Source organism: Hypanus sabinus, chromosome 30, assembly GCF_030144855.1.
Source record: "Hypanus sabinus isolate sHypSab1 chromosome 30, sHypSab1.hap1, whole genome shotgun sequence".
Classification (NCBI taxonomy): domain Eukaryota; kingdom Metazoa; phylum Chordata; class Chondrichthyes; order Myliobatiformes; family Dasyatidae; genus Hypanus; species Hypanus sabinus.
The window spans coordinates 7,559,761-7,573,530 of NC_082735.1; the positions used below are offsets into that span (position 1 = coordinate 7,559,761).

A 13,770-nucleotide genomic window follows, 5' to 3' on the forward strand; every position below is an offset into this window, starting at 1 on the left:
TATTATTCACATGCTTTGTCGAAATCCCTTAAAACCAGATCCTGTTATTTGAAGTGGCATTTCTTTAACCTTCGCCTCTTTTCCACTTAACTCTCACGTGGTTAGCTTGCTTACCGGTGTGGAATAGGCTTTTGCATGCTCCTTTCATAGGAGTTATTTTATCAACAATGGTTTTCAAACTTAGCCCATCTTCTGAACTTCCACACAATTCTTTATTTTTAAGCAAGTCGTTAGTTTTATCTTCAGGACCCTTCATTCTATTAGTTTTCAGTTTAATATCTGCAAGCGATCCCTCTTTGTCCAAACAACATTTCAAATTCTGCCTCTTCACAGCACACCCTTGAATAACATTAGCAAACGGGGTACCTTTACATTCCAAATCAACCTGTAATTGGTTCGCAGGCACATTGTTAACAAGCCATTGTTCCTTCTGCCTGGTTACTGCTTCTGACACCAATCCAGACTTTAAATTTTCTTCATTCAATTTAGGAACTACACTTTTCCCTTCTCCTTTAATAATAATATTCACATCACCAGCTTTTATCTCCTCACTAACTTTTAACACACCTTCTAACACAAACAACTGGGAATTCTCACTTCCCACTAGTACCAAGGTTAACCCTTTCTTCACTGAACCAAGTCCATCTGACCCAAAAGGACTGCGTTCCTTTTCAACTAAATCAGATACCTCAGACTTTTCCCGAGTTTCATTACTAGGTTCAGTACCATGTGCATCCACATCTTGAACACACTCAGACGGGACATCTACCTCTTCCACGCTTTCAATACCTATCCCCTTTTCAAATTCTAAGTTCCCCTGATCCTCCCAGTTACTCTCTGGGTAACTCCGGAGTAAACTCAACCCTACGGGTTAAAACAACCTCATCTGCTAACTCAGCAGAGTCCTTCAAGGTAATGGCATCCTTTTCATCTAGGACTGCCCTTATTTCATTATCGGGAACACATTTAAAATTTTCAACTTCTTCAAACAGTTCTGTCAAGCCAGACAGATCATCCGTTTCCAACCCTGGACCTTCTAACAGCCTTATCTGTTTCTCATTTCTACTCCGTGCCTCTATAAATTTCCTCCTGGCTAAGGGCAGGTCTACCTCCTCTCCTTTACTCTCTTTCACCTCCCTATTCTCCGTTTTACCACCCTCTAACCCCTCTTGGTATAGGGTCGGTAAAAATGTCTCAGCCAAATCAACACTGGACTGATTTAAACTGGTCTCTTTCTCAGCTGCCTTTCTCGGCATGCTGTGAGTGATTGCGCATGCGGGATAGATCTTGGAACCTAGGGGCGGGACCTCAACACTTACAGGCTTGCTCATCAGCTTCCTTGCTGAACACACGTCACCACCTGCTAAATCATTACAAAGAAGGACGTCTATATGCCTCAGGTACCAATTCGTAGGCCTGAAGAATGGCCTGTTTTACTTCCTCGTAATTCTCATACTCCTCCTCCTCCACAGACAATGCCGCATATGCCCGTTGTGCCTTCCCTTTTAACACACTTTGTAACAATGCCACCCACTGATCTCTGGGCCACTTCTGACTCACTGCCACCTTTTCAAAATGCAAGAAATAACTATCAACATCCATCTCCTCAAACGGAGGTACTAACCTCAACTCCCTACTAACATTAAACTTCTCCTCTCGGTCTGCCCCTTTGAGCTCTTCGCTCTTGCCTTAACTTCTCCATGTCCAGCTCATGCTGCCTCTGTTTCTCCTTCTCCCTCTGGTTTTCAGTTCTTTCCTTCTCCTTTTCAGCTGCTTCCAGCTGTTTTAACCTAATTTCATGCTCCCTCTTCGCCTCTAACTCCTTTAGCTGGAGCTCATAATCCCTTTTCCTCTGTTCCGCGTCCAGCCTCAATTTTTCCAACTCTAACTGAACCATCCCACTAGCTGGTACTTTTTCTGAGCTAGGTTCCACTACCTCAGCCGAAAACACCTCCTTATTAACGTAATACTGAGCTATGGTCCTCTGTATCTCCCACTTTTTCATTGACGACTTCACCTCTGTGAGTTTTAATCTTTTCGCAATATTTACCAAGTCCGACTTTGTGGCATCCTCTAGCGCCTCCGGAGTTGAGTTTTTCGTAAATTCATCTACATCCATCTTTGCTGGTTTCCCGTCTGGTTACCCGCGCAACCAGATCCAAGTCTGGACTTAAAAGCCCGATTTACTGGCCCTCCAATTTGGTATCAAGTCTCGAGACGAGGCCCCAAGTTGTTACGAACCACGTAACTGAGTATCTTACCAGCAAAGATAGGAGTATCCGTTGAAGTTTGATGATACTATTTTTAACAGTATTTATTAGTAAAAATACACAAAAATAATATCAATGCAAATATACAGATAATATACGTCATCAATACTAAACCTAAAAGTGTGGGTATAATAATAATCAATAAGAACTAAGCTCTATCGTTGTCTAGGGGATAATGAATTGTCCGATGGAAATATCAAGTTCAGTTCAGTTCATGCAGGCTGCGGTAGTTGCTGATCACTGTGAGAGAGAGAGAGAGAGAGAGAGAGTAACAGCTATTAACCTGCCGACTTTCCTTTTACGATCTTGATCCGTTGATGCGTTGTTGTTGTGGCCATTCACGTATGACCCCTCCATCCTTTAGCTAGACCATTCCATGGAGGACTCATCACCCAGGCAAGGGTGGACACACACACACTCCCCCACCGGTCTCGTAGCGTCTCTCCTGGTGCGTCTGAGGGGTGTTCCCCAGACCCTACTTTTATCCCCTCTCATGGGGTCTCAGGTGTCAATCAGGTTGGGATGATGCAACCCATCAACCAGACCACTCTGGTTGCCCCCTGAGGGGTTTCAATGAATAGAACAGTACTCAATCACAATTTCTTCTCCAGGAGACAATAGCAGTAATCTCTCTCTTTGTCAAAGGGAGACATTCCAACCTTTGTGTATCCCTGCATTGTCTCTCTCTCATTACTGACATGAGCTGTTTATCTCTCTCATTTCCTGGGTATCAGACCTGAAATAATAGCGATTTTGCGATTCTCAAATGGGGGGGGGGGCGACTTTGCACCCTTCGGCCCATCAGAGTTGCTCCTCATTCGTAACAGGAAGAAGGAAAATTCCTTGGCATTTTCAACTAACTTTGTTATCCACTGGCTTCTTAGATCAGAAGACCATAAGGTATAGGAGCAGAAGTAGGCCATTCAGCCCATCGAGTCTCCTCCGCCATTCAATCATGGGCTGATCCAGTTCTCCAAGTCATCCCCACTCCCCTGCTTTCTCCCCATACCCTTTGATGCCCTGACTAATCAAGAACCTTTCTATCTCTGCCTTAAATCACCCAATGACTTGGCCTCCACAGCCGATCGTGGCAACAAATTCCACAGATTTACCACCCTCTCATTAAAGTAAATTCTCCGCATCTCAGTTCTAAAAGGATGTCCTGCAATCCTGAAGTTGTGCCCTCTTGTCTTGGAATCCCTACCATGGGAAATAACTTTGCCATGTCTAATCTGCTCAGGGCTTTTAACATTCAGAATGTTTCTATGAGATCCTCCCTCATTCTCCTGAACTCCGGTGAATACAGCCCAAGAGCTGCCAGATGTGCCTCATATGGTAACCCTTTCATTCCTGGAATCATTCTTGTGAGTCTTCTCTGAACCCTCTCCAACGTTACTATATCCTTTCCAAAATAAGGAGCCCAAAACTGCACACAATACTCCAAGTGTGGTCTCACGAGTCCCTTATAGAGCCTCAACATCTCATCCTTGCTCTTATATTCTATAACTCTAGAACTGAATGCCAACATTGCATTCACCTTCTTCACCACCGGCTCAACCTGGAGGTTAACCTTTAGGGTATCCTGCACAAGGACTCCCAAGTCCCTTTGCATCTCTGCATTTTGAATTCTCTGTAAGTAATAGTCTGCCTGTTTATTTCATCCACCAAAGTGCATGACCATACACTTTCCGACATTGTATTTCATTTGCCACTTCATTGCCCATTCCCCTAAGCTATCTAAGTCTCACTGCAAGCTCTCTGTTTCCTCAACACTACCCGCTCCTCCACCTATCTTTGTATCATCAGCAAATTTAGCCACAAATCCATTAATCCCATAGTACAAATCATTGACATACAATATAAAAAGCAGCGGTCCCAACACCAACCCCTGTGGAACTCCACTGGTAACCAGCAGCCACTCTCTGTTTTTTGCTGACTAGCCAATGCTCCACCCGCTCTTGTAACTTCCCTGTAATTCCATGGGCTCTTATCTTGCTAAGCAGCCTCATGTGCGGCACCTTGTCAAAGGCCTTCTGAAAATCCAAGTACACCACGTCTACTGCATCTCCTTTGTCTACCCTGCTTGTAATTTCCTCAACCAATTGCAATAGGTTTGTCAAGTAGGATTTTCCATTCAGGAAACCATGCTGGCTTTGGCCTATCTTGTCATGTCCCTCCAGGTACTCCGTAATCTCATCCCTAACAATTGATTCTAACAACTTCCTAACCACTGATGTCAGGCTAACAGGTCTATAGTTTCCTTTCTGCTGCCTCCCAACCTTCTTACATAGCGGAGTAACATTTGCAGCTTTCCAGTCATCCGGTACAATGCCAGAATCTATCAATTCTTGAAAGATCATAGTTAATGTCTCCACAGTCTCTTCAGCTACTTCTTTCAGAAACAGAGGGTGCATTCCATCATGTCCAGGAAATTTATCCACCCTCAGACCATTAAGCTTCCTGAGCACCTTCCCAGTCATAATTTTCACTGCAAAAATTTCACCTCCCTAACACTCTTGAATGTCCGGTTTACTGCAGATGTCTTCCACTGTGAAGACTGATGCAAAATACGCATTCAGTTCCTGTGCCATCTCTGTGTCTCTCATTACAATATCTCCAGTGTCATTTTCTACCCTCAACTCTCTTTTACCCTTTATATACTTAAAAAAGCTTTTAGTATCTTCTTTGATATTAGTCACTAGCTTCCTTTCATAATTCATCTTTTCCTTCTGTATGACCTTAGTTTCCCTCTCACCTATTATGACCTTCTTATGATATGTCTCTCTCCCTTGGTGTCTGTTCCCTGCATTCCAGTGACCACTGTCACCCTCCAGAGCCAGGCTTGACGGGGTGTGTCAATGCCACTCTCTGCCCCAACCTCACCCCCAGCAACACTCCAGGTCCACCCACTCCCGAACTGCCCGATTCTCCAATGCTTCTTCCACACTGCCCACCTTCAGCAACCGCATCTCAGACCCATGGTGCCTGTCCACCTACGATCCCAACATTCCCCACCACAGCTCCGAGTGGGCCATGCCCTGTTTCACTCCCCTCCAAACAACAGTGTACCTTCACTCCTGCAGTCTGCAGCCTACCAACATCTCCTTGGGGACGGCATGCATAAAATACTGTGGGAATTCAGAAGGTCGGGCACAATATATGGAGAAGAATGAACAGTCAACCTTTCTGGCCAAGTTCCTTCATCAGAATGGGAAAGGAAGGAGAAAGATTCCAGAATAAGTAGCTGGGGTGGGGAAGGAAAGGTCTCAGGTGAAATCTGGTGGAGAGGGGATTTGGTTGGAGGGGATAGGGAATGAAGTAGAAGTTGGGGGATGAGGTGAAGAGCTGAGGATGAAGGAGAAGACAGCGAACAATAGCAGGAAAGGAAGGAGCAGAGGAAACAGAGTGAGGAGAAGAGAGAGGGTAACCAGAATGGGGAATGAAGAGATGGAAGAGAAATTACAAAAAGATGGACAAATAGATGTTCATGCTGTCAGTTTGGAGTACGATTTGTTGATCCATCAGCCTGCGGTTGGCCTCATCATGGCAGGTAAAGGAGGTCATGGACTGACTTGACAGAAACCAGCCTCTCCTCCACACATCCTGTCTACATTTCTGATTGCCTTAGTGAAGCAGCCAGGACAATCAAAGATCCCACCCACAATGAGCGTTCTCCTTCTCCGTCAGGCATCTAGCACCAGGCTCAAGGATAGTTTCAATCCCGCAGTTATAAGACTATTGAATGGTCCCTTAGTATAAAAAGATAGAATCTTGTCCTTACAATCTATGATCTAGCACCTTAGTGTCTGTGTCCACTACACTTTCTCAGTAGCCGTTTTACTCAGTTGTTGTTCTACCTTGTACTGCCTCAATACACTGTGTAATGAGTTGAACTGGATGATCAGTATGCTAGAAAAAGCTTTTCATTGTAACAATAATAAACCAATTCCAATCAGTTGCCAATCAATGTGCATCTTGGGGATATGGGAGGGAACTGGAGCCCCTGGGTTAAACCCGTCTGATCTCAGTGAGAAATGGGGGTCAGGATTGTACCCGGGTTGCTGGAGCTCTGTTAAATATTCTGATGTGTCTCCAAGCTCAACTTCCTCTTGACGCGTCTGACGTCTGTGTGGCTTCATTCATGGAAATCCTGACATCGTCATTCGTTCACAACCAGTGATATCTACATTCATCAGAGACCAAGAACTTGGAGCACACCCATCAGCAGAGTGACAGGGACATGAATCAAAGCAGGCCTTGAGGATCCCTGATGGATCACGGCAGAAAGTACAACAACCATTCCGTGACTGGATTAACTGTTTTAATAAAGGTTGTTCTGGGGTAACTGCAGGAGAATCTTGATGGGTCGAGCAGCAGCTGAGTGGGCCAAGGAATTGTCGATGTTTCAGGTTGAGTCTGATGTAGGGACTGGACCTAAAATGTCTGCAATTCCTCCACTCCCCCACCCCCATCCCACACAGATTCTACTCAGCCCGCTGAGTTCCTCCAGCAGCCGCTGTCTTTGGTATCACTTTGCTGGGAAAATTATTGAGCGAGATATTAAAAACTTCTCTCAAGCAGAGAGGACAGCTGGAGCTTTGGTTTATGTCTGATCCAAAGGAGGAGACTTCTAATGTCTTTGGGAGTGAGTCACCATGGCAATGGGTGGGTGGGTGGGAAAGAAAATGGTTGGTCTTAGATGGTAGCAAAGTGCCGAGCAGAGGTCTTGTAGAATATGGAAAATGAGCAAATTTAGTGGCTGCACGAGGAAACTGATTGAACCAGTGAGCTTTACAAGAGCAAAGGGCAGGCTGGCAAACTGCTTGGAGGTCAGCAGAGGGATCCTGAGTGAACCTTTGAACATCACACTCTTACCGTGGTGATGAATCCGGGTCCTGACAGGATATTCCCCAGGACCTTGAGGGAAGTTTGTGTAGAAATAGCAGGAGCTCTGACGGAGATCTTTAAGATGTCATTAGAAACGGGGATTGTGCCGGAAGATTGGCGTATTGCTCATGTGGTTTCATTGTTTAAAAAGGGTTCTAGAAGTAAGCCTAGCAATTATAGACCTGTCAGTTTGGCGTCAGTGGTGGGTAAATTAATGGAAAGTATTTTTAGAGATAGTATTAATAATTATCTGGATAGACAGGATCTGATTAGGAGTAGCCAGCATGGATTTGTGCGTGGAAGGTCATGTTTGACAAACCTTATTGAATTTTTTGAAGAAGTTACGAGGAATGTTGACGAGGGTAAGGCAGTGGACTTCAGCAAAGCCTTTGACAAAGTTCCACATGGAAGGTTAGTTAAGAAGGTTCAGTCATTGGGTATTAATGCTGGAGTAATAAAATGGATTCAACAGTGGCTAGATGGGAGATGCCAGAGAGTAGTGGTGGATAATTGTTTATCGGGATGGAGGCCGGTGACTAGCGGGGTGCCTCAGGGATCTGTTTTGGGCCCAATGTTGTTTGTAATATACATAAGTGATCTGGATGATGGGGTGGGAGATTGGATTAGTAAGTATGCCGATGATACTAGGGTAGGAGGTGTGGTGGATAATGAGGTGGGTTTTCAAAGCTTGCAGGGAGATTTATGCCGGTTAGAAGAATGGGCTGAACGTTGGCAGATGGAGTTTAATGCTGAGAAGTGTGAGGTTCTACATTTTGGCAGGAATAATCCAAATAGAACATACAGGGTAAATGGTAGGGCATTGAGGAATGCAGAGGAACAGAGAGATCTAGGAATAACACTGCATAGTTCCCTGAAGGTGGAGTCTCATGTAGATAGGGTGGTGAAGAAGACTTTTGGAATGCTGGCCTTTATATATCAAAGCATTGAATACAGAAGTTGGGATGTAATGTTAAAATTGTACAAGGCATTGGTAAGGCCAAATTTGGAATATTGTGTGCAGTTCTGGTCACCGAATTATAGGAAAGATATCAATAAATTAGAGAGAGTGCAGAGACGATTTACTAGGATGTTACCTGGGTTTCAGCACTTAAGTTACAGAGAAAGGTTGAACAAGTTAGGTCTCTATTCATTGGAGCGTAGAAGGTTGAGGGGGGATTTGATCGAGGTATTTAAAATTTTGAGAGGGATAGATAGAGTTGACGTGAATAGGCTGTTTCCATTGAGAGTAGGGGAGATTCAAACGAGAGGACATGATTTGAGAGTTAGGGGGCAGAAATTTAAGGGAAACACGAGGGGGTATTTCTTTACTCAGAGAGTGATAGCTGTGTGGAATGAGCTTCCTGTAGAAGTAGTAGAGGCCAGTTCAGTTGTGTCATTTAAGGTAAAATTGGATAGGTATATGGACAGGAAAGGAGTGGAGGGTTATGGGCTGAGTGCGGGTAGGTGGGACTAGGTGAGATTAAGAGTTCGGCACGAACTAGGAGGGCCGAGATGGTCTGTTTCCATGCTGTGATTGTTATATGGTTATATGTTATATGGTTATATGAATGGCTACAGTAATGATGCAGAAAGAGGCATGAGTAGGTCTATCAATAACACTTACAACAAAGGAAGAGGCATTGAAACCAAGGGTTAAACTACTAAGAGGTGTTAGTGAGTGAGTGAGACTGAGGCCAATTAATTTTAAAGCAGACAACTACGGGATCATTCGGTTTGAAAGGGAAGAACAAGTGGCCAGAAATTGGAGATCCTCAGCTTTTGCCCCTCTTCTCATTACCACCATCAGGGAGGAGCTACTATTTTCGGGAGGATGGAGATTAGCTTCACATGTGGCATGTACTTAGTGAACCAATCGGAATCAGAATCAGGTTTATCATCACATTAATATATCGTGAAATTTGTTGTTTTTTTGGCAGCAGTAGAGTGCAAGACATAAAAAATCACTGTGTTACGATACATAAAATGCAGAAGAGTACTGAGGTAGTGTTCATGGGCTCATGGACTGTTCAAAAGTCTGGTGGCAGAGGGGAAGAAGCTACTGTATTTCTAAAACATCTTCACACTCAATAAACAGTCGACATTTCAGGCCGAATCATCGGGATCCGTCTCGGTCCAAAACTTCGACTGTTTATTCTTTTCCACAGATGCTGCCCGACCTGCTCAGTCCCTCCAGCATTGTGTGTGTGTGTTACGCTGGTTTTCCAGCATCTGCAGAATCTCTTGTGTTCCAGTGTGCGTAGATCAGCTCTTGTGCATAAAAACAGCTGAAAGCTGGTCTGATTTCCAAATGTGAGGAGTTGCCAAATGTCTAAAACCCACAAACGGTGAAGATGCAAAGAGGTCTGGTATTCTATCAACACTGAAGTGGCATGGAGCATCAGCTACCCAGGTCAGGCTGGTTCTGGCTGTGTTGAGCTGCAGGAATTCCACCGTGAGCACCTCCAATCGCGACAATTTGTCACACACACCGGGGGTGAGGACATTTCTGTCTTGTGTGAAGCTCACAGAGAGAGCAGTGTACAGCGTAACAAAGGTTACAGCAGTGGGTACAAAACAACAGAACGATGCATCAACAGTCATGAAATCTGAAGTCATACGGAAATAAACGCTGGAGTGTCTATAATGGACGATGTGGAATTAGGGTTCACCAACAGGGAGAGGATGTGAATGAGGTGGTTGGTTCAGGAATCTCATAGCAGTGGAGAAGAAGCCGTTCTTCTGGCCTTTCAACCTCCTGTGTCATCTCCCAGAGGATAAAAGGACAATGGGACTGTCCAGGATAGCAGGCTTGTTTGACTATACTGTTAGCCTTCTTGATGCAACACTCTATGAAGACGGAGTAACGAAAAGATGTGACGATTGTCTGGGCAGTGTTTGCCCCTCTGCCGGTTCTCTCGATGCAGAGCTGAGCAGAAGTCCAACCCCTCGGGCTGAAATATGACCAGTCAGGATACTTTCTATATCACACCTGTAGAAGCTCGAGAATACAAGTGGACAAGCCAAATCTACATTATATATTGTTTGTTTTAAATTTGGTGATACATTCAGCCCAACACACCCACGCCTCTCAATTACACCCATGTAACCAATTAACTATTAACTAGTAAGTCTTTGGAATGTGGGAGGAAACCAGAGCACCCAGAGGAAACCCACACCATCACAGGGAGAAGATACAAACTTTTCCAGACAGCAGCAGAATTGAAGGCAGGTTGCGGCTGCTGTGGTAACGTTGGATTAAACAGTAGATCCACGCATCATCGAACATGGAGTGATTCTGTCTGTCAGTGGCACGGCAAATTTTACGACACTTGTCAATGATAATGAACCTGATTGTGATTCTGATTTAGAATACATATAATCAATATATTCAGCTTAAGTCCCTCTAGGTTTAACACGCTCCCTTATAATCCATCAGCCCTTCCCTCATTTTCTCCTAAATTCTGCACCCACAAATTGTTTGAGGGGCTTTACAACAGGGCTCAGTGCATCAGCGTTCTGAGCTACAGGGAGCCAGGATAGTGTTCCTTCCCCGCAGAGGTTTTGCATCCCTGAGGCTAGGGATGTGTCGCCTGCCGACCTCTCCTTACACTGGTTTCGGGCAGACCAAATGCAACTTCCAGTGAGCTGATGATTGTTTGTCTCGGTCTACGAACAGTCCATGGATTGAAGAACAGCTCTGGAACACCTGGACAGTAAGGATACATACTTCAGGACGCTCTTCATTGACTACAGCTCCGCATTCAATACTATCATCCCCTCAAAGCTAATCAGTACGCTCCAAGACCTAGGCCTCATATCTCCTTGTGCAACTGGATGCATGATTTCCTTACTTGCAGACCCCACTCAGTTTGGATTGGCAACAGCATTTCCTCCACCATCTCGATCCGTACAGGTTGCTATGTGCTAAACTCCTGCCCTGCTTGCTTTATGCTTATCACTGTGAGGCTAAGTACTGCTACGATGCTAGATTCAATTTTGCTAATGACACCAGTGTTGTTGGCTGTATCAAAGGTGATGATAAATCTACAGAAAGGAGGCAGATTGAAAATCTGGTTGATTAGTGCCACAGCAATGACCTCTCAATCAACATCAGCAAAACTATAGAGCTGATTATTGACTACACGATGTAGAAGCCAGAGGTCCATGAGCCAGCCCTCATTAAGGAATGATAGGGTCAGTATCTCTATGTTCCTTGGCATTAATATATTAGTGGACCAGCACCTAAGTGCCATCACAAATAAGGCATGACAGTATCTCTGTTTTCTTGGAAACTTGTGTAGATTTGTCATTTTGTCAAAACCTTTCACAAATTTCTTTAGGTGCAGAGTGGAGCATATCATGACCGGTTGCATCACAGTCTGGTGTGGAAACACCAATGTCCAGGAACAAAAAAACATACAAAAAGTCATGGAAACAGCCTCAAGGAACCTACAAGGAGCACTGCCCCAAGAAAGCAGCACCCATCGTCAAGGACCTTCACCATCCAGACCATGCTGCTGCCATCGAGAAGGAGATACAGGAGCCTTCATTCCCACACTAGCAAGTTCAGGAACAGTTATTACCCTCCAACCATCAGACTTCTGAACCAGCAAGGGTAACTTCACTCATCATGACACCGAACTGATTCCACAACCTATGGACTCACTTTCAAGGACTGTACAACTCATGTTCTCAAGCAACACGCAAAAAATGATGGAGGAACTCAGCGGGTTAGGCGACATCTATGTAAAAGAGACGACATTTCGATCTGAGACCCTTCATCAGGACTGGGGAAAATGGATGAGGAGTCAAAGTAAGAAGGTTGGGGAGGGGAGGAAGAAATACAAAGTGGTAGGTGATAGGTGAAACCGGGAGAGGGTGACATAAAGAGCTGGGAAGTTGATTGGTGAAAGAAAGAAAGGGCTGGAGAAGGGGAATCTGATAGGAGAGGACAGAAGACCGTGGAAGAAAAGGAGGGGGGGAGGAGCACAAGAGGGAGGTGTGGGCAGGTAAAGATACAAGATGAGAGAGGGAAGACAGAAAGTACAGGAGAATGGCACCGTAGTGTGGTGGTTAGTGTAACGGAGACCCAGGTTCTATGTCCGTAAGGAGTTTGCACGTTCTCTCCCCAAGGCTGCATGGGTTTCCTCCAGCTGCTCCGGTTTCCTCCCATGGTCCAAAGTGTACGGATCACATGAGTATTGCTGGGTTGTGCAAATTCATTGGTCCAGAAGTGCCTGTTATTGAGTTGTATCTTGAAAATAAATGAAATAAATATACGGGCTGCTGATGGTAATTATGAGACAGTAAAAAAATAGATCCATTCTTCATCCTCCCAATTATCTAAATAATCGATGTTGTTATCAGTACAAAAGTTGTTCTGGTCGTATTTCAAACATGCAGAAGGTGTAGTGTAATAAACATCTCTGATTACAGAGGTATGGCTGATTCTCGAGAAGTTTGGCTGGGCGCAGGTCAGCGAGTTTTATATTTAATGACGCTGTCTGAAGCCTTTGATGATGTAACTGACATCAAGGAGAATGTCTCTGTGTGTTATTTCCATGGAGTTAATAGCCGCAGGAGAGGTTGTGAGCTGATGCTGGAAAAAGAATAGCTGAACTGGTTAGAGAGTCAGCTGCGCAGCAGGAGAGAGATGGGAGGGATAATGAATGGATGCTCACAATGGCAACCTGTCAATCGTGATGTCCAGCCAGAACCCTTGCTTACAACACAACCACTCACCCTCCCTGTAGGATCGCCATAGAAAGACATCTATCCACGTTTACTGATGAAATAAAAACAGAGAGCAGGATAGACTGGATTACAGTCAATGGATGTTACAATGCTCTCTGCTCACTGCTGTCATCATGAGGGAGGTAGAGGAGCCTTAGGTCCCACACCAGCAAGCTCCAGAACAGTTATCACTCGACAACCATCAGGCTGCTCAGCTGTGAACTGATTCCATAACCTACAGACTCACTGTCAATGACTCTACAACTCACACTCTCAGTATTTTTGTTTGCACAATTCATCCTCTTTGCACATTAGTTGTTTGCACTCCATAACGTATTGGTTAGGCACAGGAGTACATTCAGCCAGAGACTCATTCCACCGAGATGCAACACTGAGCGTCATAGGAAGTCATTCCTTCCTGTGGCCATCAAACTTTACAACTCCTGGTAGTATATGATGATGTACAGTACTTAGATACTTGGAAAATAAAGTTAACTTGTCTTTGACTTTGTAAGTGGTTGAATCTGAGGCAAATGCAGTTAAGGATGAGCCGACACAATCTGAACTAGAAAGACCATGAGCATGCACTCAGTGGCCACTGAGTACAAGTGGAAAGAAGTTATTCCACTGTTGTAGATATCCCTGATTAGACCACACCCAGAGACTACTCCAGACAAACTCTCTGGACATTATATGTGGGACTTGGGAACTGCACAGAGTGAATTATCAATATATACCTGACAGTGTTTTGAGGAGAGATGACATCAATCTGACAGGTGTTCTGCAAAATTTAGAAGTTTAAGGGATAATTTGATATAAACTTTTAAGTGAGAGTGGCTGAGATAATGAGACCCCCCCCACCCCCCCAGTGACGCTGTTT

At 44.6% G+C, this 13,770-nt stretch overlaps 1 protein-coding gene across 1 annotated transcript in view; it reads left to right on the forward strand.

Annotated features, from left to right (window-relative positions):
• The window catches only part of LOC132383385 (potassium voltage-gated channel subfamily KQT member 5-like), an 82,131-nt gene extending 69,653 nt beyond the window's left edge, over window positions 1-12,478 (forward strand). Inside the window, exon 2 of the mRNA XM_059954280.1 lies at window positions 11,498-12,478. Within this exon, the coding sequence (XP_059810263.1) occupies window positions 11,498-11,762 (265 nt within the window). The 3' untranslated portion in view covers window positions 11,763-12,478. The remainder of the gene's footprint in view (window positions 1-11,497) is intronic.
• The last annotated feature ends 1,292 nt before the right edge of the window (window positions 12,479-13,770 follow it).